General features: G+C 39.8%; 1 protein-coding gene across 10 annotated transcripts in view; it reads left to right on the forward strand.

The window, feature by feature from the left end:
* The window catches only part of CAST (calpastatin), a 132,609-nt gene that overhangs the window by 2,399 nt on the left and 105,019 nt on the right, over window positions 1-25,191 (forward strand). For all 10 annotated transcript variants that reach the window (XM_005209749.4, XM_010807617.2, XM_005209750.4 and 7 more), the window contains 1 exon segment: window positions 15,026-15,088. In XM_005209749.4, coding sequence (XP_005209806.1) covers window positions 15,026-15,088 — 63 coding nt within the window.

Genomic DNA, 25,191 nt, shown 5'->3' on the forward strand with positions numbered 1-25,191 from the left:
TGAATGCTTCCTTGTACATTTTCTGGGTTTTTTTGAATGTAGCATCTTATTGATGTGCTAAGAGCAAAAGTTTACTTTGAGTCATTATCGTCTTAAGCTCTGAACTACTGTTATTGATATTTGCAGATAATTCATATGGTGCATTTTGATAAGAACATGAATTATCTGCAAATATCAATAACAGTGGTTCAGAGCTAACATCACTTTTCTTCCAAATTCATGATTCTTCAAAGGAAATTATGCCTGGATTATTGGGATGAAAATAGTTTAAAGGTATGTTTTTAACCCTATTATGTTTAGGCACAGTCTGACATCTTTGCTGAAACCTCTCTTATAATTCAGTGTCAGAACTATTCTAAATTTTCTTTTTCTGCTAGTAGGAACCTCCTAGAATCAGTAACCTGCCAGTGATGAAGCGCTAACTTTTCCCCAACCAGAGCTGGTCAAATATAGTGTGAGCCACATATGTGATTTTAAATTTTCTAGTAATTACATTAGCTGACAGAGGAAATTAAAACGACATATTTTAATTAGCCCACTATATTCCAAATGGTACTATTTCAACATGGAATCAATGTGCAAATCATTGGGATATTGTAAATTTTCTTTTTCATTTTCTTCAAAATCTGGTGTGTATTTTACACTTAGAGCACATCTCAGTTAACACGACATATTTCAAGTGCTTAATAGGCATGAGTGGCTAATGACTACTGTATTGGACAGTATAGCTCTAGACATTGGTTTCTAACCACTTTCCTTTGGTGGCTGTGAGGGGATGACCACAGCCATTTTGAGAATTAAATGAAAGTCGTGGACCACTTTCCCACAACAAAATGTACACACATACAGAAGACCATCTATAATCCCTTAAAGACCCGTGGAGCCAATTTATATATGTGTATACACACATATATATGATTTATATTATATGCTATTAAATATAACATTTATGCAGTTTATTAATACAAAAATTTTATACAAAAACACGATATAATACATATCTGCATATATGTATATCATGCTTCAGTAAGTCCTATAATTAAAATGTCTTTACTGAGATCCTTTAATTACTGAAAAAGATTGTGAATGAGCTAACTTTAAAAATTTAGGCAGAATAAGGTAAAATAATTGAAGGGTGTATCTTTTGTTTTATTTTGTTTAAGGGATTGCCACCTATAAAGCCAATCAAAGAAACGCTTCAGTATATATTTTCCCAGTGAATACCATCAGTATTATGAATCTGATCTTTTGAAGAACTATGTGGTTTTAGTAAAAAAAAAAAAAAAAAAAAATTTACAAAGCTAGATTTGAAGGACATCTGATGACCTTCATAATGATGAAGCATGACGGAGAGTAAATTTTGTTGGCTGACACCAGTAATCATATTCCTGAGTCATAAGTTGACTCTATTAGACCGTGTTAATTAAAGATGTTTCTTGGCCTAATTAGACCCATTGGTCCAACGGCAGAGTCATCTAGGAGCAGTCATTTGGGAGGCCCCGCCATTGTGACCAGCCTGGGAAGAGTGTCACAAACCTTCCCTGGCAGGACAGACCACTTGGCTGCAGCGACTTTTAAGAATAAGGAATGTAAATTATAGATTCTGCAAAAAGGGCACAGCACCACCACCTTCTGCCTCGCCCCCAACCCGCCCCTCAACCCATCCCCCGCCTCTGTCTCTGAATTGGTTTGCTTCCCATTGCAGATAAGACTTAAGAGTACACCTGATGATATTATTCTTTAATCCATTTTGATACTTCCCAGAAATTTAATTGTATAAATACTTTTTAAAGAATGACGTAGCTTGCCGCTGGTGGTATAAATGGTGGGTGGCCACTGGAGGTTCCCAGGTGAACTAGTGGGTAATTAGTTCTGAGTAGACTGTCTCAATGGAGTATAAAACCTCTAAGCAAACCATCTTTGTTTTGTTTTTTCCTTGAGGTTTTAAAAAAAATTTTATTGTGGTAACATACAGCAAATGTGCCGTCTTTACCATTTATAGCTGTAAAGTTCAGTGGAAGTAAATATTCATAATTCTTGTGCGACTATCACTACCATCTAGCTTCAGAACAATTTTTATCTTGCAGAACTGGGACTCTATACTCATTAAACAATAAATTCTCATTCAATTTTCATATCTACATTTAAACGCATGGTACTATATTCCAGTATCTGTGTTCCTTATCATTTTTATTGTATTATGAAAGCATTTAACCTGAAATGTACCCTTTTAACAAATTTTTAAGTATACAGTGCATTATTGTTCACTGTAGGTACAATATTGTACAGCAGATCTCTGGAGCTTATTCATTTTCCTTGACCAAAACTTTATGCCTGTTGATCAGTAACTCTGAATTCTCCTCTCCCCTCAGTCCCTGCCAGCCATCATTCTACTTTCTGTCTCTATGATTTTGACTATCCTAGGCACCTCACATCAGTGGAGTTTTATAGTATATGCCTTTTTGTGACTGGCTTATTTCACTGGACTTCCCCGGTGGCTCAGATGGTAAAGCGTCTGCCTACAATGTGGGAGACCTGAGTTTGATCCCTGGGTTGGGAAGATCCCCTGGAGAAGGAAATGGCAACCCACTCCAGTATTCTTGCCTGGAAAATCCCATGGACGAAGGACCCTCATAGGCTACAGTCCATGGGGTCACAAACAGTCGGACAGGACTGAGCGACTTCACTAATCCCCTCAAGATTCATCCATGTTAAAGCATATATCAAAATTTTCTTCCTTTTAAGGCTGAAATACACACACACACACACACACAGAGTATTGTGCTCATCCATACAACTACTGTGGAAAACAGTAAGGTGGTTCCTCAAAAAACGGCCATCCACGGAAGCAACCCAAGTATACTTGACGACGTCTCTCAGGTCCTATAGGCTCTGTTTGTCGTTGCTGTACTAGTCACTCAGTCGTGTCTGACTCTTTGCAACCTCATGGACTGTAGCCCGCCAGGCTCCTCTGTCCACTGGATTCTCCAGGCAAGAATCCTGGAGTGGGTTGCCATGTCCTCCTCCAGGGGATCTTCAACCCAGGGATCAAACCTAGATCTCCTGCATTGCAGGCAGATTCTTTACCATCTGAGCCACTTGGGACACCCTGCGGGCTCTATTTACTTTAATCATTTTCCTTTCTGTTCCTCAGACTGTATAATTTCAGTTGTCCTATTTTTGATTGCAATGATTCTTTCTTCAGCCTCCTCAAGTCTGCCTTTGAATCCCTCTAGTGATTTTTTTCATTTCAGTTATTATATGTCTCCACTCTATAATTTTTTTTTGGTTTCTTTTTAGATGATATATTTTTTATTGGTATTTCCATTTTGTTTATGCATTGGTTTCTTGACTGTCTCCACACTTGCTTTAGTTCTTTGAGCATCTTTAAGGCAGTTGTTTTAAAGTTTTTATCTAGTGTATCTACTATCAGCTCTTAGGGACAGTTTCTGTTTTTTATTTGTTTTTTGTTTTTCTCCTTGATTGGGCAATACATCTCTGTTTCTTTGCATGCTTTGTGATTTCTTTTTTTTTTTTTTGGTTGAAAACTGGACATTTGAATCATTGAAAGTTTTGGAAATCAAATTCTCTTCTTTCCCTAGGGTTTGCTGTTTTGTTTTTGGTAATGATGGGATCTTTTTGTGCCAAGGTTCAGCCAAAAGTGTACACTGAAGAGCTTCTCAGGTCTTTTCTGATTCTGCACCTTTCCCTGGGCGTGAGCAATCTGTGATCAGAATACAGATCTGCAGTATTTGGAGGGCAGAGTCCTTTTGCATGCTCCAGGGCACACTTGCATGAGCTGTGTGCGCACACTTGCTGTGAGTTGTGTGTGCTCAGTCACTCAGTCCTGTCTGACTCTGTGACCCCATGGACTACAGCCTGCTCAGCTCCTCTGACAACTGGATTTTCCAGGCAAGAATACTGGAGTGGGTTGTCATTTCCTCCTCCAGGAGATCTTCCCAACCCAGAGATCAAACCCACGTCTCCTGAGTCTTCTTTACCCCTGAGCCACCTGAGCTGTGAATTGGGGACGAGGAATGGGCAGCTGCTGCTGAGCAGAGCTAAAATGGATGCAAATTAACCAAAACTTACCATTTAAATGTTCCCCTGGAAGTTGCAAGTCTTTGATAGACTCCAGAACTTACAGTAGTTACATCAGACAGATTCTGCCAGGGAGAATTTGTTCCAGATCAGGGGATGGATTCCTGGTACCTCTTACTTCATCTTCCCAGAATCTTCCCTTTAAACTGTTTTAAGGATTGAAATCCTGTTAATGTGATTCTAAACCTCTATTCTTCAAGTTGTCTCATTTTCTTTTCATAAAAAATGACCCAGAAAGCTTTGCAGCTACCATAAAGAAAAAATATCCAGTGTCTTTCACTTAAGAGAAGTGTGAAATTACTTGATCCAATGAGTACCATCTATGTAAGTTGCTTCCTCAGATGGGAGCGTCATTTAACTCCAGAAAATAAAGGGTCTATGGTTAGTTTTCCTAAAATTTATGGAATTCCTTCTGACTCTGGAGAACTTACAGAATATAAAAGTGCTTTGGTAAAGGCCAAAGATGTTCACAGTTGCTTATAGCCCACCTACTATGTGTCATGTGTTGAACAGGGTGCCCTGGACACAAAAATTGTGCTGATGGTCCATTCCTGGTCTTCTCTTGCCTTTCTCATAGATAAAAATCACAAGCACAGCCTAAAGACTAGTACAAAAGTAGCAGAGTAGCTATTGAAATTCTCATGGCGTCGTCTTTGACTCAGAGGAAATTAAAAAAGCCTTACTACAGTGGAACCCCTAAGCTAAACAAGGCAGAAAGGCAATCAATGTTACTTCTGAAAACTGGGCAAAAAGAAGGTGCACCCTTACACTGCCACCTGGGCATATCCACCAGAATGTTAAAATGTTAGAGAAAAGCAAAGGGAGTTCAGGGAAACATGAGGATTTCAGAATTATACATATGTTGCTGCTGCTGCTGCTAAGTCGCTTCAGTCGTGTCCGACTCTGTGTGACCCCATAGATGGCAATCCACCAGGCTCCCCCATCCCTGGGATTCTCCAGGCAAGAACACTGGAGTGGGTTGCCATTTCCTTCTCCAATGCATGAAAGTGAAAAGTGAAAGGGAAGTCGTTCAGTTGTGTCCGACTCTTTGCGACCCCATGGACTGCAGCCTACCAGGCTCCTCCATCCATAGGATTTTCCATGCAAGAGTACTGGAGTGGGGTGCCATTGCCTTCTCCATATACATATGCATTTAAACCTTAATTTGCGTCTTCTTTTTTATGAGAACCCCAAAGAAGCTTATCCTGTATTTCTATAGTTTAATAACAAATGTTTTCAGAGAAGCAGAAAGATACCATGCATCACACCTTTCATTTCCTTTCTTTAAATAATTATTCCCCCTATAAAACCTAGCACACAGCAGCTGCTCACTGATTATTTTTTTAGTAAATGAATTCTTCCTCTCATACTAGCCTTCTCCATTATTTTGGGGTTTTCAGTATTAAAAGCAAGTAAAAATGGCTAGGATATTCCCTTTGTGTGACTCTGTTGTTGTTCAACTGCTAAGTTGTATCCAACTCTTTTGCAGCCCCATGGATTGCAGCCTGCCAGGCTCCTCTCTCCCTGGGATTTCCCAGGCAAGAATCCTGGAGTGGGTTGGCATTTCCTTCCCCAGGGGAATCATCCCTTCCCAGGGATTGAACCCATGACTCCTGCATTGGCAGGTGGATTCTTTACTACTGAGTCTCCAGGGAAACCCTTTGTGTAACTTTAGGGAGATACAAGCTCTCAAGAAGATTCAAAAAATTTTTAAACTTTTTTTTTTAGCACAGAGGCAGAGAGAATAATATAACACCCTCCTCTTGTACCCATCACCTTCTATAATTATCAGCGTAACACTGTGCCTATCCTGCCTTATCTATCTTACTAGAAGCCCCACCAACACACACACACCCCACACCGTTGAAGTATTTTATAGCATGGGAATTGCACAATAAGTGCTATCCCTGTGACCAGCTTGGTGTTTGTTGTGTGAAAAACTGAGTTCTCTGTTCCCTGTGTACTTTGTTTCCTCATCTGTACTATGGAAATGTGAGACTAACGTGACACAGTGTCGTGAGGTAGGCAAAGTACTAAACATAAACTTAGCAGATGACTCTCGCTCCTTTGTACTTACGGCCAGTTAAAATCTAAATTCCCTGCTATATTATTTATAGCCTTAGAAAATGAAAGCTTAAACCTCTGTTTCTTCTCATATTCATTTTATTGTCTCATAATTCAGCATGCCAGTGAAAAAGAAGGGAGTGAAGTGACCTTTATTGTGTTCTTAAAATGAACGAGCCAATGGACCAGACTCCTCATTAACAGTGGACTGGGCTCCTCCTCACTTGTTTTGTACGTAAGCCAGCCCCTGGGGTAGGCATCATGACCTGCATTTTACAAGGAGAAAACAGAAAGTTTAAATCATTGGCTCAAAGTCTCATAGCATTGCAGACCCACATTCTTCCTGTCTTATCCGAGTTTGGGGAATGGAATGGAATGCAGGGAGCTGGTTGCCAGGTAACAGAAAAGGCCGGAAAGCCAACTGGGGTGGATGAGGCAACACAGGGGTTAGAAATCTAGGAAGCTGCTACCATTCCTAGACTGGAGGGGAAGCAGGATCACCTTGCAGAAGCTGAAACCACTGCTGGCCTGTCCTGCAGGAGGCTCCCATGGAGGCAGCCATCACACATTCCTACTACACCAACTGACCGGGGTCAGGGCAGGGAGTCCACCCTAGGGCAAGCAGGTCCACTTCGGCCTGCACCAGGGAGCCTGTTTTAAAGCAAAACCAGCTTTCCATCTTGAGCCTTATGTTTGTTGGCTGAACAGTCTTATTTTAGAAAGCAGAATACATGGAAAAATAAATTTTTAAGGGACTTTGCAGGAAATCCAGTTTGCATATTGTCTGTTAATTTTTCAAGCTATTCTGTTTTTCAGCTTTAAAAAAAGTCTTTTACCTAGTCTACTAACCTGAAAAGAGCAAAAGTACTTCCCAAGGAATGTTAGAGGTTTGTGGAAATGCAGTCATCAGTCAAGAATTGTTTGTCGGACCGCTGCCACGGTACTAGGAAAAAAAATTTAATCTACCATCTGGCTGAGCAGGCAAAATACACATTTATGAAGTAATCAGTGAGCAGGAGCGTATATAATAAAGTGCTGATTGGTTTGCTTTACTAAGAAAATAGAGACTTACATGCAACATGAAGATCTGATGTGCCATTAGCAGGACAAGGCTCAGAACTAGTCAGGAAATGCTGGGTTGAACACAGGGCACTGGGTTCCTGCCTTGAGCAGTTGGTTTACCCAGGAGGCCCTGAGCTGCCCTGGCCTGTCTGACTTGGGGAAGCTCCCATGGGTGCTGACTCAGTGGGGTGATTGGAGGAGTAGAAACCTCCACTTCCTGACATGGTGCCCACAGAGCTCCTCTCCAAGCAGTGGTTTCAGTCCTAGCCGGGTGTTAGTTTCAGCTGGGGAAGTTCAGGGATGTACATCTGTCCCCAGCATCACCCTGGATAAACTAAATCTGAATCCCCAGACTCTAGCTTAAGTGTTTCCAAAAGTGCTTGGGCACTTGTGACCTGCACTGAAAGACGAGTTGTTGTTCGGTCACTAAGTCTTGTCTGACTCTTTTTGACACCATGGACTGCCACACACTAGGCTTCCCATCCTTTACCATCTCCCTGAGTTTGTTCAAGCTCATGTCCGTTGAGTCAGTGATGCCATCCAATCATCTCATCCTCTGTCGCCCACTTCTTCTCCTGCCCTAAGTCCTTCACAACATCAGGGTCTTTTCCAATGAGTTGGCCAAAGTACTGGAGCTTCAGCTTTAGTATCAACCCTTCCAATGAATATTCAGGGTTGGTTTCCTCTAGGATTTACTGGTTGGAATCTCCTTGCAGTCCAAGGGACTCTCAAGAGTCTTCAACACCACAGTTCAAAGGCATCTATTCTGTGGTGCACAGCCTTCTTTCTGGTCCAACTCTTACATCTGTGCATGACTACTGGAAAAACCGTTGCATTGACTATACAGTCCTTTGTCAGAAAAGTAATGTCTTTGCTTTTTAATATGCTGTCTAATTTGGTCATAGCTTTTCTTTCAAGGAGCAAGTGTCTTTTAATTTCATGGCTGCAGTCACCATCTGCAGTGATTTTGGAGCCCCCTAAAATAAAATCTGTCACTGTTACCATTTTTCCCCGTCTATTTGCCATGAAGTGATGGAACCGGATGCCAAATTTTAGTTTTTTCGGATGTTGAATTTTAAGCCAACTTTCTCACTCTCCACATTCACCTTCATCAAAAGACTCTTTAGTTTCTCTTTGCTTTCTGCCATTAGTGGTGTCATCCGCATATCTGAGGTTATTGGTATTTCTCCCGACAATCTTGATTTCAGCTTGTGATTCATCCAGCCTGGTATTTCACATGATGTACTCTGCATATAAGTTAAATAAGCAGGGTGACAATACATAGCCTTGACATACTCCTTTCCCAATTTTGAACCAGTCCATTGTTCCATGTCCAGTTTTAACCATTGCTTCTTGACCTGCATACATGTTTCTCGGAGGTCAGGTAAGATGGTCTGGTATTCCCATCTCTTTGATATGCTGTCTAGGTTTGTCATAGCTTTTCTTCCATGGAGCAACCTACAGCTAAATGAAGGCTTTTTGATCCTTAGGGAGCACCCCTACCCCACCCTCCCCAGCAAGCCTTTGTCTCTGTGTGCAGCAGTGGTGCAGGGAGGGAGCTAAGCGGTGTGCACCAGGCTCCAGAGGGCCCTGGGATTACGTATCATTACTTCTTGATTTTGCCATAGCTGTCTCTGGACATGCAAACATTGATCTCCGTCAGCATTCCCCAAATTGCAGAAGGAAGATCTTCCAGCTGTTTTCACATAATCTTTATTATTTTCTTAAACAGCTTTATTTGGATATAATTCATAATTTACCTTTAAAATACACAATTCAGTATTTTTAATATTTTAATATTTTATTATTGAAAGTGAAAGTGAAAGTTGCTCAGTCATGTCCGACTCTTTTCAACCCCATGGGCTATACAGTCCATGGAATTCTCCAGGCCAAAATACTGGAGTGCGTAGCCTTTCTCTTCTCCAGGGGATCTTCCCCACCCAGGGATTGAACCTAGGTCTCCTGCATGTTGGCGGATTCTTTACCAGCTGAGCCACAAGGGAAGCCCCATTTTATTATTAACTCAGTATTATTATTTTATTAGTACTGAGTACAGAGTTGTCCAAGCATCACTTTAAGATCATTTTACAATGTTTTTGTCACCCTTAAATGAAACTCAGTACCTTTTTGGGGGGGGTTTAAATCTAACAGAGGCATTTCAGAAGCACACTAGTTTTTGATGCTCTTTCACAGCTGAGCTTAGGCTTGCAGAAGCTCAATTTTTGTCTGTCTTCCTTCTCTTCTTATATGTGTAGAAGTTCGAGCTTCAGCTCATCCTGTGACACATACCCTTGTCTCTGAGTGTGTCAGGGTGTATCTGGGTTGCCCTGGGGAGGCGACCCCAAATGCTGCAGAGCCAAAGCCTGGCGCTGGCATACGTCCTTAGCTGGGTGGGAGCACAGTGCCAAGCTTCATGGCTCCTTGCTCCTGTTGATTTCCTGAGACGTTTGTGAGATTGCTAGGGCAGAAAATTGTATGCATATTAATGCTGTCTTCTAGAATGAGGACAAAGGACAGCTATGCTTACCAAATATATAGCAATGCCAGGAGGTGGAAACAGGTTGGAAAATTCTTTTTGAAGCAAGACCAAAAAACCCTTTATCTGATATTTTCTCTGCCTCTAAACTCCTGTCACTCTTGTTCTTTCACGTGTTTTCATCTTAGCTCCTGGCTTCCGGGGCCGTATCCTCTGAGTGAAATGTCTCCTACTTTAGGACCAGCATCCTGCACTTCCTGTCTTTGCTCCCGTCCAGCTCCTAAAACATCCTAAAACAGGATGACACTTTGGTATTGTGTGTCTGATTAATTTCACACACACACAAAAAAGAACAGTTTTAGAATAGGAAGGTTTTATCTGGGTTTTGTTGATTTTTTTTTTTTTGAGTTGTTTTCCTTTTAGAGCATTGGATTGAGACTTTCTTGACGGGCATCAAAAGTTTTCAGCTAGCTTAACCAGCCCAGTCTCTGGCTTCCAGACTATAACCCACACATGTAGCTGACATGTAGTGTGACTGAGGAGGATCTTACGTTTCACATTCTATTTCTTTATCAATAAAATGAGCTGCCAGTTGTGTCTCTTTTTTACTGCTATGGCAGTCAAGGAGACCACAGAGAGGAAATGCCCAGTGCTGGGCTCACAAAGGAGATGCTTAGAACATGTTAGTTTCTTTCCACTCTTACAGAAAAGTCCTTCCTGGATATTTCAGGTTTGTGGTTCAGTCCCTTTTCCATGTTTCTCTCAGCTCATCCTGACCCACCAACTACATGTAGTGATAGTAGACGAAGGTTTCTTTCTTCACTCTTTGAGATACTTGCTGCAGCTTCCTAAGCTGGATCAAATCTGAAATGTATAATTTTCAAACATTTATTTCATCAGCAGAATGGAAAGTATGTGGAAAGTACACAGTTATTCCATGAATGTAGAAATCAGGCACTTTGAATCTCTCTCAATGAAAAGATATAACTGATTTTGTATCATTAATAAGCTACTGAATGGGGTTCCCTGGTGACTCAGATCGTAAAGAATCCGCCTGCAGTGTGGGAGACCTGGGTTCGATCCCTGGGTTGGCAAGATCCCCTGAAGGAGGGCATGGCAACCCACTCCAGTATTCTTGCCTGGAGAATTCCATGGACAGAGGAGCCTGGCGGGTTACAGTCCATCGGATTGCAAAGAGCTGGACACGACTTAGCGACTAAGCACAGCACAGCACCAGCTACTGAATATGAATAAGCGCCATTTCTTGGTCAGGGCAATGATTCACTTATAAAGTTTCCATTTACTGGAAATTGAATGGCATTAGGTAATTCTTATTAATTCTATTAGAGTTTTGTTAGAGTGAGGATGTATTGTAATTATAGAGGGAAAAGTCCTCAGTTTAAGGACATGCTTGATAAAATGTTTAGGGGTAAAGTCTCAGGATATCTTCAATTTACTTTCAAATGCTGGTACATATGCAAATATATGTAGATCATGTGTCTGTCCATAATATATGATGAGATGTCAGTATATGGCAACAATAGTTAATAGTTGTTGACTCTCAGTGATGGGACTATGGATATTTTTCTTTCAACTTTTCTGTATGTTAGAAAATTTTTATAATAAAAAGCCAGGTTAAAAAAACTAGAAAAAATATAATCCTGATAGTTACTAAAAAATGTCATTTCACTATGTGATTTTTATTTATATTATTATACTTACTCTATTGAGAGCAAATCTTTCTTTGAAGTTAAAAAATGACAATTCTTATAGTACATAATTTTTATAATTTGTCATTACAATTCAACATTTTAAAAAGCATTTTCTTTTTTAAAACCTCATTTCGTAAAACATATATTTATAATAGACATTTTAAGCAAAAAAAGCATTTGTTATATATTTATATATATCCCTCTCAAACTATTATTTGGAAACTATGTAATTGTGAGAGATTTTGAGCATTTCAGTGGAAGCAAGTAACTGATGATGTTGGTTAATCTGGAGGACTGCAATTTTGAAATACCAGGGAATCAACTTTATAAACGTTTTATAGTAAGATATCTATCTACCTTTATTTTAAAGAGAAAAGGCTGTCTGCATGTTTCCTGTAGGGTAGATCGTAATGTATGTTTCCCACCTGAGCAAGAACCGAAATGGGACCTTGCGGAGAGCATGGAGCCTTGCCCAAGACAAGAGCGAGTTGTGTGTCTGTATTCTCATTTCTAAAATGGAACTTCACACGTGGTGCTAGTGCAAAGCATCCGCCTGCCAATGCAGAAGACTCAGGAGATGCGGGTTCAGTCCCTGGGTTGGGAAGATCCCCTGGAGGAGGAAATGGCAACCCACTCCAGTATTCTTGCCTGAAGAATCCCATGGAGAGAGGAGCCTGGTGGGCTACAGACCTCGGGGTCACAAAGAGTCGGACGCGACTGAGCGAGTAAGCACATTTCTAAAATGGAGTAATCATACTTCCTAAAAGTAAATGAGGCTGTATGTTCAGTGTGTATGCTCAAACAGTGGGTATTGTTGTGACTAGATATTACCTATATCTAACCTGAAAAATATATAGAATTGGTGATAAAAATGAATTTGATATCATGGTTCTAAATTTACCAGTTCTGAAAGGAGACAAATTGAATAAATTTGTGTCATGTAGACCCATCCCTCTCAAATTCTCTCTCCAAACACTGAATAATTCTTCTCTTTTGCTCACCTATTATTCTTAAAGCTTATCAATGGCCATCTAGCTCTGACATATATATGTGGGCTTTTAAATGGCTCTTGTTTTTTCAAGATTCATTAATTACTCAATAGCTATTGCTCTCAACTGTGGACAAACTCTTTTTTTTTTAAACACACACCACATCTTCTTTATTCATCATCTGTTGATGGATACAGGTTGCTTCCATGTCTTGACAATTGTAAATAATGTTGTAAATGTAAACATGAACATTTTTGTCGTTGCTAGGTTGTGTCCACCTCTTTTGTGACCCTATGGAATATAGCCCGCTATACTCCTCTGTCTGTGCTTCCCTTGTAGCTCAGTTGGTAAAGAATCTTCCTGCAATGCAGGAGATCTGAGTTCAAGTCCTGGGTCGGGAAGATCCCCTGGAGAAGGAAATGGCAACCTGCTCCAGTATTGCCTGGAGAATCCCATGGACAGAGGAGCCCGGTGAGCTATAGTCCATGGGGTCGCATGAGCAGGACACACCTTAGTGACTAAACCACCACCCCCTCCTCTGTCCATGAAGTTTCCCAGGCAGGAATACTGGAGTGGGTTGCCATTTCCTTCTCCAGGGGTGGGCAAACTCTTGACTAGGTCATCTGGGTGAAACAAGCCCTGTAGAGAGCTTCATTAACCAAGCTACTGCAATCTGCCTGCTTTTCTGTGGGCAGAAATTCATGAGAGGTTTCTGTTTGGGGGAAAGTTTTCCATTTGTGAAAGTGATTTATTTCTAGTTTTTATACAAAGAACTACTGCACATGTCTAATATTGCTTAGCCTTTTTATTTTACAAAAATATCTGTTGATATGATTTAAAGAAATATTATCTTGTTTTATTTATCATAGTATGTGTGATATAGTTGGTAAGTCATGTCCAACTCTTTTGATCCCACAGAGTATAGCCTGTCAGGCTCCTCTGTCCACTGGATTTCCCAAGCAAGGATACTGGAGTGGGTTGCAATTTCTTTCTCCAGGGAATCTTTCCAACCCAGGGATCAAACCCAGGTCTCCTACATTGCAGGCAGATTCTTTACCGACTGAGCCATCAGGGAAGCTCTTATCATAGTATAGAGACAATAGATTTGCTGTCAGAAAACCAGCTTTGCAAGCTTTTCTCATTTACTGGGTGTATCTTTTTGTGAAAAGCGCATCACATGACTTTTATTCTTAATTTTTTTTAATCCATGAACTCAGGTGAGCATCTTTTTTTGTATCAGATAAAAATATATATGAAAGTTCCTGTAAGTAATAAAAAATGATAAACATTATTATTACTATTATTACTGTTATTGCCATTCTTTTTAATTTGAATAACTTGAGTGACATGCATATCCAGGTTTTGATTCCACTTTAGGGAACATGATGGGGTTTTATGTTTCAATGTAACTAAAGATGATTGGGCTAAGACCCAATAGTGAGCTTTTCATTTTCTTATATTTAGGTTCCTTTTCCCACTTTCTTGCATATCCCACTTGTATAAGAAATAATTCTTTATCCCTAATTTTCAGGAACATAAAATATTTTCATTTCTCAAAAAAATTCAAGAATGAGAACTTCCCTGATGGTCCAGTGGTTGGGAGTCTGCCTTTCAGTGCAGGGGGTGAGGGTTTGATCCCTGATGGGGGAAATAAGATCCCACATACTGTGGGGCGACTAAGCACCACCCCAGCAACTAGAGAGGCCACACACCTCACCTGAGACCCAATGCCACCAAAAATAAATAAAATAAATATTTTTAAAAGTACAATAATGTTCATGGCTTCTTTTATCTTATCAAACCAAATAGCGTGTAAACTACTTGACGCTTTTATATACCACATAAAAATACTTCCTTGCCAACGCAGGAGATGTCAGAGAAGCATGCGAATTGGCTCCCTGGGTTGGGAAGATCCCCTGGAGGAGGGCATGGCAATCCCCTCCAGTGTTCTTGCCTGGAGAATCCCATGGACAGAGGAGCCTTCCTGGCTGCAGTCCATAGGGTCGCAAAGAGTCAGACATGACTGAAGCAGCCCACCATGCATGCAAAAATACTCCCATTCATCACCAGTGTTCTTGTGAGAAAAATAATTCTGATTTAGGACATAATGAAATCCTAAAGCCATAAATAATGAACGTTGGAGGTATGGGGTTCCCAATGCACGCTTTATCTTTCTGTTTTGGTAAGTAGACAGAACTCCAGAGAATTTCCTCCCTTGAGTTTATGCTGAACTGAGGCTTAAGTAATGGCTTCAGCTCAACATGGTCCTCAGACATCTCATCTCCATGAGGAACCAAATGTCGCCTATGCTGGCAATTTGGGCTTTGAAATTCCAGGAGGCATTTTGTAGGAGACGAGATGCCGCCTTGGCACCACCATCAGATCTATGTCTGGTTAATTACAGACTTACTTTCTGCATCCCAAATAAATGTCTATAGCTTCCCTTTATTTTTGAAGGCCACCTATGTCAATGGAGAATTATTAACAGTTCTCAGGAGGAAGATTAAAGGTGTCCTTGTTTTTACAGTCTGTGTATTTAGCCCTTTGGGATTAAAGTCACTATTATATAATCTTGTATCACCTCCCTCTATTAAATGTTATCTCTTTTAATATTTTTACAGCATGTCAGTAGAAAAACCAGTGGATCGCCTTCCAAGTCAGGAGAAAAGAAAGGATCAGATGAGGTAATTTCTACAATACTGAATTTTCATTTTCTCCTGTTTTTAAATTGTGAATTCTATCATGAAATAAATAATGAGGTAGCAAATATCTCCTACTAAAATGTTGGCAAATTTAGTTTTAACTAAGAGCTGCTTCAATGCTGTAAGTGGAAATCATTAAAATAAATAAAGTGTTCCTCAGAGAGGAACTATTTCCTCCAGAAATAGTTTTCATTTAGGAGAACTCAGTTATTTAGGGTGTTGTCTCTATAGGAATTGGTGAATCTTAACTGTTTTTTCTGTTTTTTTTTTTTTTTTTTAACAAAAACATACAGAAGGGAAACCAAATGCTACTGTTGAAAAGGAAATCTTTTTTTATGAGAGTCATTGTGAAAGGAGAACAGTGATAACCTAGACTAAACCAGTCATTCAGGTTCACAAACAAAAGGGAGAGAAAAAGACTATTTTTATTTGGTTCCATCCTGTGGAAATACTAGTGGAAGCAAGCCTCACTTTCAGATGGGTTGTCTTTGAGTCCGTGAATTTCTCCTTTCACTGAACGATACCCCATTATGTTCACTATCAGCATCGTCTGGTCTCCATGAATGGGTCGTGTGAAAGTGCTAGCCTCTGAGAGGGTCCTAGGCTTGCTTCCTTTTGCTGCTTTTTACATTTTAAATCTCAATGGAATATTCATCTTCATTCAGTAGAAATAATTATCATCATTCATCCCAGTTTGTAAAAGAGCCAGGTCCTGAAAGGTACCTGGAAATTTAAAAAGCATAGAGTAACCATTTTGGTTTTTCTCTCTTATTAACATGCTTCCAGAAATCTAGCTTCTCTTTCTGCTTATTTTCTGCAGTTTTGAAATAGTCCATATATTTCTGTATATTCAGTATGAAGGGAGCCATTATGACTAGATCTTGCTATGAATTCTGCACGAAGGTTTAGTCCTCAGCTGTCTACTATTGTTTCCATTACCAACACCCAAGTCAATATAATTTAGATTATTTCTTACCATGCAAATCTGCAGTGAATATTTTTGTTTCCATGGAAGAAAATTTTCTTTACAAAGTAAAAATAAACTTTTATTAAGGTTTTATCCTGGCTCTTAGTTAAATTATTTAAACTTTTTTTCCATGAGAACAAGCCAACTTTTACTAGCATGAAGATCTATGTACCTAATATCACTCAGTTCCCCTATCAATCCTTCTCTTTAAATATCTTCCCAGATAAGTTATCTACCAAATAGGTTTCCTGTTGAATAAAGAGACAACTATAGTGTCTCTTTATTGTCCAGATCAGGAAATAATGTTTTTAGATGTTATTCTTTATGTTAATATTAATCAAGTTGAAAACATTTGCACAAGAAAGGAAATCTTCCAGTTCAATCAAGTGGATAGTGACCTAATTCTAAGAATCCTAGATCTTAGAGGATTATTCTCAACAATTACGTTTTTATGTGGAAGCTTAAATGTTATGTCTTGAATGTACAGATATCATTGGTTAAGGCAGCAGCTGCTCCCCCAGTGTTAGATCTCTTTTAATATCTGGACTATAAAATGCCTCATTTTCATTTTTATAAAGGGCTTGGGAAAATTGATAAGGAGTCCTGTTATCAGTACAATCAGAGGAGAATTCAAGACTTCTGTGTCTGTGTGATGACTGTGCTTGCAGTTCTTTGAAAGTGAAAGGCTGAGCTTCCATCTCAGGAGAAGAAAGAAAGAATTTTTCTTTTCTTTATCAGCAGTTGAAGCAAGTCTGACTTTGTTTCATAACACGTCTGGGAAATTCAGATTCACAGCTCTTGCGTTTGTGCCAGAACCTGGTCATCTGGGTCTGTTCTGCTCCACCCCAGCTGGCTGACAGAGAGGAGAGCCAGGCTTCGCCCTGCTCCCGTGACATAAATCACTGCAGAGGTTCAGATAGCCTGAGACTGAAGACTGCTTATTATCTCGCCAAATTCTGCCCGTATCTATTTGATAGGGTGGACGGATGTGTAAGTTGAATCATCTAGTGGTCTAGTTATATTTCTAATGTAGTCTGTCTCCAAGGAGTCTCTCATTCCGTATGTCATGGATGACATATTATGGCCCTGGAGACAATTCAAGGAAATCATCCGTTTGGCATTATTTTTACTCTATGTTCGTGATTATAAAACCACGTGCAGTCTGGACTTGTCATCTGCCCTGCCTACCATCTACAACCAGTTACTATCGTCTTCAGATTACTAGGGAAAGATTTCCTAAAACTGATTCTTTCGCACAAATGCTTTCTTATCTGCTGTTCTGTTGAACAAGAAGTAAGATTAAGAAGCTTATTGGGGGGGTTTGGTTATCCATTTTCAAACTAGCATCTACCTCCAAAGAGTAAACAGCTTGTTGTCCCCAAGCATATGCAAACATACTGGTTAAGCTTCCAAGGACTAAGCCAGGCCTTTGAAATAAAGTCAGTTTGAAAATGTGCTTTCTCTGCTCAGGGATACTTCTCCAGTGCCTTTCATTTGGAGGTGCAAGAAAAAGGGTACAGAGAAGGGCTTCGGGAAGATTTAACCAGGATTGAAAATGATTAGGATCAGACAAGAACCATTATGATATTGTCATAGGCAAAACTACCTGGGGATGAATGCAGCTGTGTGAATTTCAGAGTTCTTTCTCTTCTGCTGCCATAAATGGTTTTTATTTATCTTGAATATTACTCCTATACACCCACTAAGTGATCCTAGGATGTCTGCAGTTATTTTAATAGACTATTGCAACTAAAATATCATTTGTCATGTTGCATTTGCAGTATAAATGCTTGAGGATGGAGTTGAGTAAGTTTCTTTGAAAATGTATGTTTTGTTTTTTGTGACAATTGTTAAGAACTTAAGTTCTTCTCAGGTGTAGAGGAACTGTAAGACCAAAAGTTGAATGGACTAAAAAAACCAAAGATAAAATGACTACAGAGTAGGAAAGAGAAAAATGAAAACATTTAGCAGCACCTTTAAATACAGTGGAACAAAGTTGTCTTTCCAAACCTGCAATCACATCTATTTAAAGTGTTTGACTGACACATCTGACCACCCTGGGGGAGTGTGAGCATCTTAGCAGCATATTTCCGTGACGTCCTGAGAAATAGAATTTAAGACATGGGATGCACACGATCTCACAGAGCCTGTTTTAAGGACTTCAGATTTAATGATGGATATATTTTTATAGGTAAAGAAAGGGAGATGTATAGAGTCTAAACTGCTCCTTGAAGGTATTTGATAAATTCTCTGTACCATAACAGCTTTCGTGGTATTCTTCCCTCAGTGTGTTTACCTCTCCTGCTTCTAAAGTCCATGAATTACTCCAACATTTTAAAATTTCTTTCTAACATATTTTTTCTCTTGATGAGATTAGTCTTTTTTAATTGCAAAAGTAATATGTACTTGTGAAAAGCAAAAGTATTTACCCTGTCTTACCACTTAAGTTATCACTGCTGCTACAAAATTTTGTGTGTACTCTCAAATCATTGTGATGATATTATATGTTCATAGTTATTATATATACTGATTTTTGTAGCTTTTAAATAATGATGCAGCTCTTACATATCATTATAGAAACGTATTTCAATATGTTTCTTCTAAAGAAAATTTAGAAGGTATCAACAATTTTAAAGAAATAAACACTGTCATCTAGAATTCCAGCCCTACAGAAATGGCCACTATTTCTATCTTTGAGTATTTTCCTTCATCTTTTTTCTATGTGTGTTCATGTTAGTCACTTAGTCTTGTCCTACTCTTTGCGATCCCATGGACCACAGTCCACCAGGCTCCTCTGTCTATGGAATTCTCCAGGCAGGAATACCGGGATGGGTAACCATTCCCTTCTCCAGAGGATCTTCCCGACCCAGGGATCTAACCTGGGTGTCTTGCATTGCAGGCAGATTTTTTACCATCTGAGGCACCAGGGAAGCCATATTTTATGTTTAAGCTGAGATAACAAAGGAACATTACTAGACTAAAAGGGCCTAGACTAAAGATGATAAACAATGTGCTTTGTGATAGATAAATATTTTCCAATTGAGAGAAGTCATCATTGTGTGTGGCTTTTAAATACATGGGGTTTTCCAGGTGGCGCTAGTGGTAAGAATCTACCTGCCAAAGCAGGAGATGTAAAAGATGCTGGTCCCACCGAGTTGGGAAGATCCCCTGGAGAAGGGAATGGCAACCCACTTCAGTGTTCTTGCCTGGAGAATTCCACAGACATGGAGCCCACCAGAGGAGCCTGGTGGGCTACAACCCATGAGGTCGCAAAGAGTCGGACATGACCGAGCGACTAACACTTCCACTTTTAAATACATAGAAAATCGTATTTAAGTACCTTGGCATTTCACATAATATTTAATCTGGTTATTATTTTGTGCTGTGTGTTTGAGAGAGGAAAACAAGTTTCTTGTTAACAAGTTTTCTGGGACAGTGTTCCGGCCAACAAGTGATAAAGCCGTCCTTAGCAAATTCTGGAAAAGTGCCACAGCAAATGTTATTTTAAGGGGTGTTAAGTCATTACAATCTCTTGTCCACTTTAATTGTGGGGACTTGATTGTGCTGGACAAGTTCATGTCCCAGTGCCAAGAAGGAGGCAACTCTGAAAACGTGCCCCAAGGGCAGTCCCCGTCTGTCTTACCTGGAGATCCAGAACTCTGCTGGGTGTCCGATTTGAAAGGCTAAACTCACTAAAGGAAGTTCCAAAATCCTTTTCAATTGCAGTTTCCAATTTTTTTTTTTAATTCTAAATTTTTATTATTTTCCAATTAACTAAAATATTTTTAAGATAATTTATTTTTCAATGAAGGCATATGGATGGTGATTTTCTGCATCTGTGTGGATCTAAGCATGCTTTTCTGCTGGCCTCACACAAGGTGCTACTACAAAATTGTACGTTTTGGGGTAACAGTTCTGTTCCCTTAAAATATTCTACCTGTTTCTCCATAGTTTTCTGACTTTTTGTGCTATAGAAAAGATGTCTGAGGGAGCCTAATTGTTATTTATTTTTAGAGAACTTGTTTTTCCTGCTTTGGTGTATTTGTGATTTCTTTTTCTTTTATTCTTACAATTTTAAAAATTGCCAGGATGTGCCTACATGTGTGTTTTTCTATTAATTTTTTCCTAGAGTGTCTATTATGTAGTTATCGGTCTTATTTCAGTTTCTTTTTAAACATACATATAGTTCTGAGATCAGACATTCATTAGGCACCTGCCTCAGTTTTCTCTTTGACCTTCACCTTTGTATTCTGCTAGAGTTTCTGAACTTTATCCCCCATATTTTTATTTCTGTCATTTAAATTCTGCTCCTTGAAACTTCCAATACAGGTTTAAATTTTGCCTTTTCCCCTGTTGCATTGTACCCCTCTCTAATCCAGTCTTCCTGCCCTCTCTCTCTGTTTCACTCTGTTATTTTCCCATCTCCATCTTCTCTGTGTCTGTGGCTCTCTACCTGGCTTTCACGGGGGCAATGCCATCTCGTTTCCTATTAAGGATGCAGACAGTCTTCTGAAATTTTCTTCTTGTAGTGTATCATTTTATGAGATTTACTGTCTCAGTCTTCAGGAAAACGGCATCTTTCTTGACTGTTTTCCTTCTTCTCACTTATCTGATTAAATGTCTTTTTTTGGAACTCAGGCAAGGCCTAGGAGGCCAAAGTTTTTCTGCAAACCAGAGGCAGTGGAGGATGTGGTGAGTGGGTGGGAGGTGGCCTTTCCCGGGAAGCCTCCACAGGGTCCTGCTCAGTTACTGTCAGGGTGGAGATTTTACCTCAGTTTTGGCAATTCCCTGACTTCCTTTGTTGTTGAGTCAAATTCCAGCCTCTTCTGTGAGAAGATGATTAGAAAACTGCTGTCGAGATTATTTTGTAGTAGCCATTCCCGGAGTGGTCTCCTAATGACTCTCTTTCACGTCTTGAATCCAGTCTCCCCTTTTCTAGCCTCCTTCGGGTATAACCTGTGAAGTAGGCCTTCACTGCGGACTCTGTTCTGTTTATTAACTGTGTGTAGCTCCTCATGAGTTTCACCAGAAGGGCTTGAGGTGTAGGGCTTCGGGAGCATTCCATGTCGCCTCTTTTCTGGAATTTCTCTGACTGGTTTCCGGTGCGTGGGCCTCGTTCTGTGCGTGTGTCGTCATGACGTGCTTTAGGTACTGCTTGCGTCTCAGCGCCTGATACTTGTGTACGCACGTAATAGAGTTTGTATTTTCTTATGTGGAGCCTGCCATATGGGTCTTCGCCAGCCATCTATGGATTTAAGGTCAAAACCTATGGTTAGAATACCAGCCATTATGTAGCCATTCAAACAGCCTGTTTATCGGAAGACATGTTTTCAGGTTGAATTCTGAGAAAAACACAGGGAGTTTCTCAAATTCAGGACAAAAATTCTTTGCCGTCTTGAGACCACTGTAAGAGCATCTTCTTTCTCATGTGCCGTGGGAGCGCTGAAAAGCTCCCCAGTTAGCCCGCCCCCAGTCCACAGTGCCTAAAGAGGCAGCACGCTGTAGTTGCTGAGAGCAGGCCCTGGAGTCCCAGTGTGTGGACTTGTCCCCAGCTCTGCAACCTCCTAGCTGGGTGTTCTTAGGCAGATTCCTTTGCCTCCCTAAGGGTACCTTTCTCATGTGTCCATGGAGACAGCGATAGGTTCTACATGAGTTAATGTGAAGATCAATGAGACCAAGCAAATGAAGTGTCTAGAACAGTGCCTGGGACATGCGACGGTGTTAGCTGCTATCATGGTTATTATTATTACTACTGTTATTACTTTTACTAGCCAATGAGGAGAACTTGTTTGGCAATAAAGGTAAGCCCCTTATAGCTTTAGAGCCAGGACTCAAATTCTTTTGTTGACTATATATTGCCAAGCCTTTCCCATTAAAAAAGGAAGGAAGTTTGGTAGTTCATTAAGCTTAGTAGTCTTTCTTTGTTTCAAAACAACTCTGTTAACACCCAAAAATATATGCCAGTTGCTAGAAAATACAGTCCCTCTGTAACCAAGAACATGAAAATAATTTGCTGTTAAATTAAGAATCTGTGATATACAAAATGTTATCTAAGTAGTAGTGAGTGACTAATAAAAATAGTTATTATTGCACTTCAGAGTAATGAGCCTAACTGCGTAAGATCTTAGGTCCTACCAAAATTGTCTCTGAAGACTATACCTTATAGCATAGGGAATTAGAATAAAAGTTAAAAAAAAAATCAAAGGAATTGAATAGAAGTTACATTTCTTGGCTTTAGAATAGATCTTAAGTCCTGGAAACCCGAGGGACAAATCAATTAAATATTAATCCTGAAATACACTGTTTTAACATTTATATTTTTTTCAGTCTTCTCTCTAGACTTTATTAGCTTCTAAAAGATAATGGAATGACTGATTCAGAAGGGAGGATGACCTAAAATTGTGCCCACAGCAAGAAACCTTTATCATTTAAGGACTGAATATGTATGATTCTTGTCATAAAGTCAGTAATATTTTATCATATACCAATGTACATAATAACTTGTTAAGACCTTCCAAAAACAGTTCACTTGTGAAGTCAAAATCTCTTAGCAAGTTGACATCATAAATTAGTCTTTTATATTTCAATCCACATTATTACAGAACCCTTAGTAAATGTATAGAGCGCTGTTCATTTCAGTTCAGTTCAGTTGCTCAGTCGTGTCCAACTCTTTGTGACCCCATGGACTGCAGCACGCCAGGCCTCCCTGTCCATCACCAACTCCCAGAGTTTACCCAAACTCATGTCCATTGAGTCAGTGATGCCATCCAACCAGCTCATCCTCTGTCATCCCCTTCTCCTCCCACCTTCAATCTTTCCCAGCATCAGGGCCTTTTCAAATGAGTCAGCTCTTCACATCAGGTGGCCAAAGTATTGGAGTTTCAGCTTCAGCATCAGTCGTTCCAATGAACACTCAGGACTGATTTCCTTTAGGATGGACTGGTTGGATCTCCTTGCAGCCTAAGGGACCCTCAAGAGTCTTCTCCAACACCGCAGTTCAAAAGCATCAATTTGTTAGTATCATAAAAATTTATTTTAAACTTTGTTCCTCATCTCCTAGGACATTACATGAGATTATGCAATATTTCTCAAGTTTAAGCATGCCTATGAATCACCTGGACATAGTATGAAAAATTCAGACTCCTGGGCCCAGATCAGGGTGAGATCAGGCTTTCGGTATTTTTCCCAGTCACTCAGGTGACTCTTCTGACGGTGGTCTTCTGAGCACTTTTCGAGTAACACAGATAATTCTTACAGATCTCATAATGCAGTTCCTGGAAAATATGAGCTTTTCTTCCTTTTTTTCCTTTCTCATTTCCTTTTCTTTTTGAAATGCCTGCCCACCCCACCCCATCCCTCAGCCGTCTCCTGTCTCCATGTCCTGGGGACAGCGTGGCTCTGAAGCACATTGAGGGCACTGTGGTTTCAAGGAGTCATTGGACCAGATGGGGAGGCTTTGGTTGCAAGGGAGAAATGCAGAAATGCAAACCCTATTTCTTCCTACTTCTCCTAGGACCTCGTTCCTTAACTCTTCCCTCATTCCTTTTGTTATTGTTGTTTTTGAGTCACTAAGTCGCATCCCATTCTTTTTTTTTTCTTTTTACTCCTTATTTAATGACTCCTCTTTAGACGACATTTTAGTTTAGTCTTCCTCATCATGAACTATTTTAAAATATTTCGTTTGAAGCTGCTCAAGCTTCCATTCCATCTTCCTTTTTAACCCTCACTGCCAAAATTCTTGGTTGAAATTATTGAAGAAGCGAGTAGGGAGAAAGAAGAGAGAAACCAAAAGCAAATGTTAATAAATGGCTGCCTGAAGTAGGTAGGAAGGAGACACCAGTGAACGAGTCAAAGAAGCAGAAACAAAAGGGGTGGGGGAGCCTGGATGTTGCCGGGTCATGGGTCGGAAGGCTGGAAGGAGCACCTAGGCTGAGGATAGACCCGGGACTGGGAGCTGAGGGAGCTTTCTTGTTTGGAGACTGGGATATCGTCGGTTCACTTGAGAGCTGTTTCTGTTACGAGCCAGAGGCTGCTGAGTCAGTGGAGATTCGGCACCGATGACTCTTTTCCTCCAGTGTACGTGCATTTATAGTGAGCATCAGATAAAACAAAAGAAAAGAAAAAGTTTAAATCAGTGTTTATTTACACAGAAAGAGATAAGTGTTGCCATGTGTCACATGGTACAGATTTCTTGGATTGCTTGCCAGGTGTTTATAGGTAAATGGATTCATTTATCAATTGACCAATATCAAATAAGAAAGACATTATTTGGGAAGAGCTCAGGAATGAATTCTACACATATGTTTATCTTAATCATTAGGACTGTGGGCTTCGTGGTTGGTTTTTCACGTTAAGGTGGGCACCCCTGTTCTCTTTCTTTTTCAAATCAAGTCTCTGATTCCTAAGCGATCTAATTTGAGCTCAAAGTACGTAATGTTTGGACTTCAGCACCTTCCAGAAATATATCACTCTGAAGTCTGCAAAGTACAGTTTCAAAGAAAACACTTTTTTTACAGGAAACAGAGAGCTAAAGTGATCTCATGTTCACATTCCAATTTTGGTTTCACTTAGTGCTTGGGATAAAAATTACTTCTCTGAATGCAATATTGTTACTTTTTTTTTTCCTGCTTACCTTCTTAAAACACTGAGTTTACTCAGTCAAGTCTGAAACCATGCATCTCTTTCCCAGAAAAATGAAAGCTGACAAGAAAGTTGAATGACTAATTTTTAAAATATTGCATTTAAAAAATAATGAGGGTTCCTTGTACCAGCTATATGATGAGAGATTGCTGAACTATTTGTTAGATAGGATCTGGTGATACCTGCCTAACTTTAAAAATAGGATTCAGGGGACACCCAGTGGTTAAAAGGAGGAAATTCCTCCTGAGGTGCAGTGTTCAGTTAGAATAAGTATTTCTTGTCTCAGCAGTCAAAATGTTGATACATTGCTGATTTTGTCTTTCTGAATAAGCATATGTTAGCTGTATGTGTGTGCTTTAAGAAGAAAGGGACTTGGTTTTGACATTTATATGAATTTTCTTCAAGTATTTGAAAACTTACAAATTATAAGGTTAGAAATGTTAGAAATGTGATTAAACTTTTCTTTTAATGAAGACAC

This window comes from Bos taurus, chromosome 7 (assembly GCF_002263795.3).
Source record: "Bos taurus isolate L1 Dominette 01449 registration number 42190680 breed Hereford chromosome 7, ARS-UCD2.0, whole genome shotgun sequence".
Lineage (NCBI taxonomy): Eukaryota > Metazoa > Chordata > Mammalia > Artiodactyla > Bovidae > Bos > Bos taurus.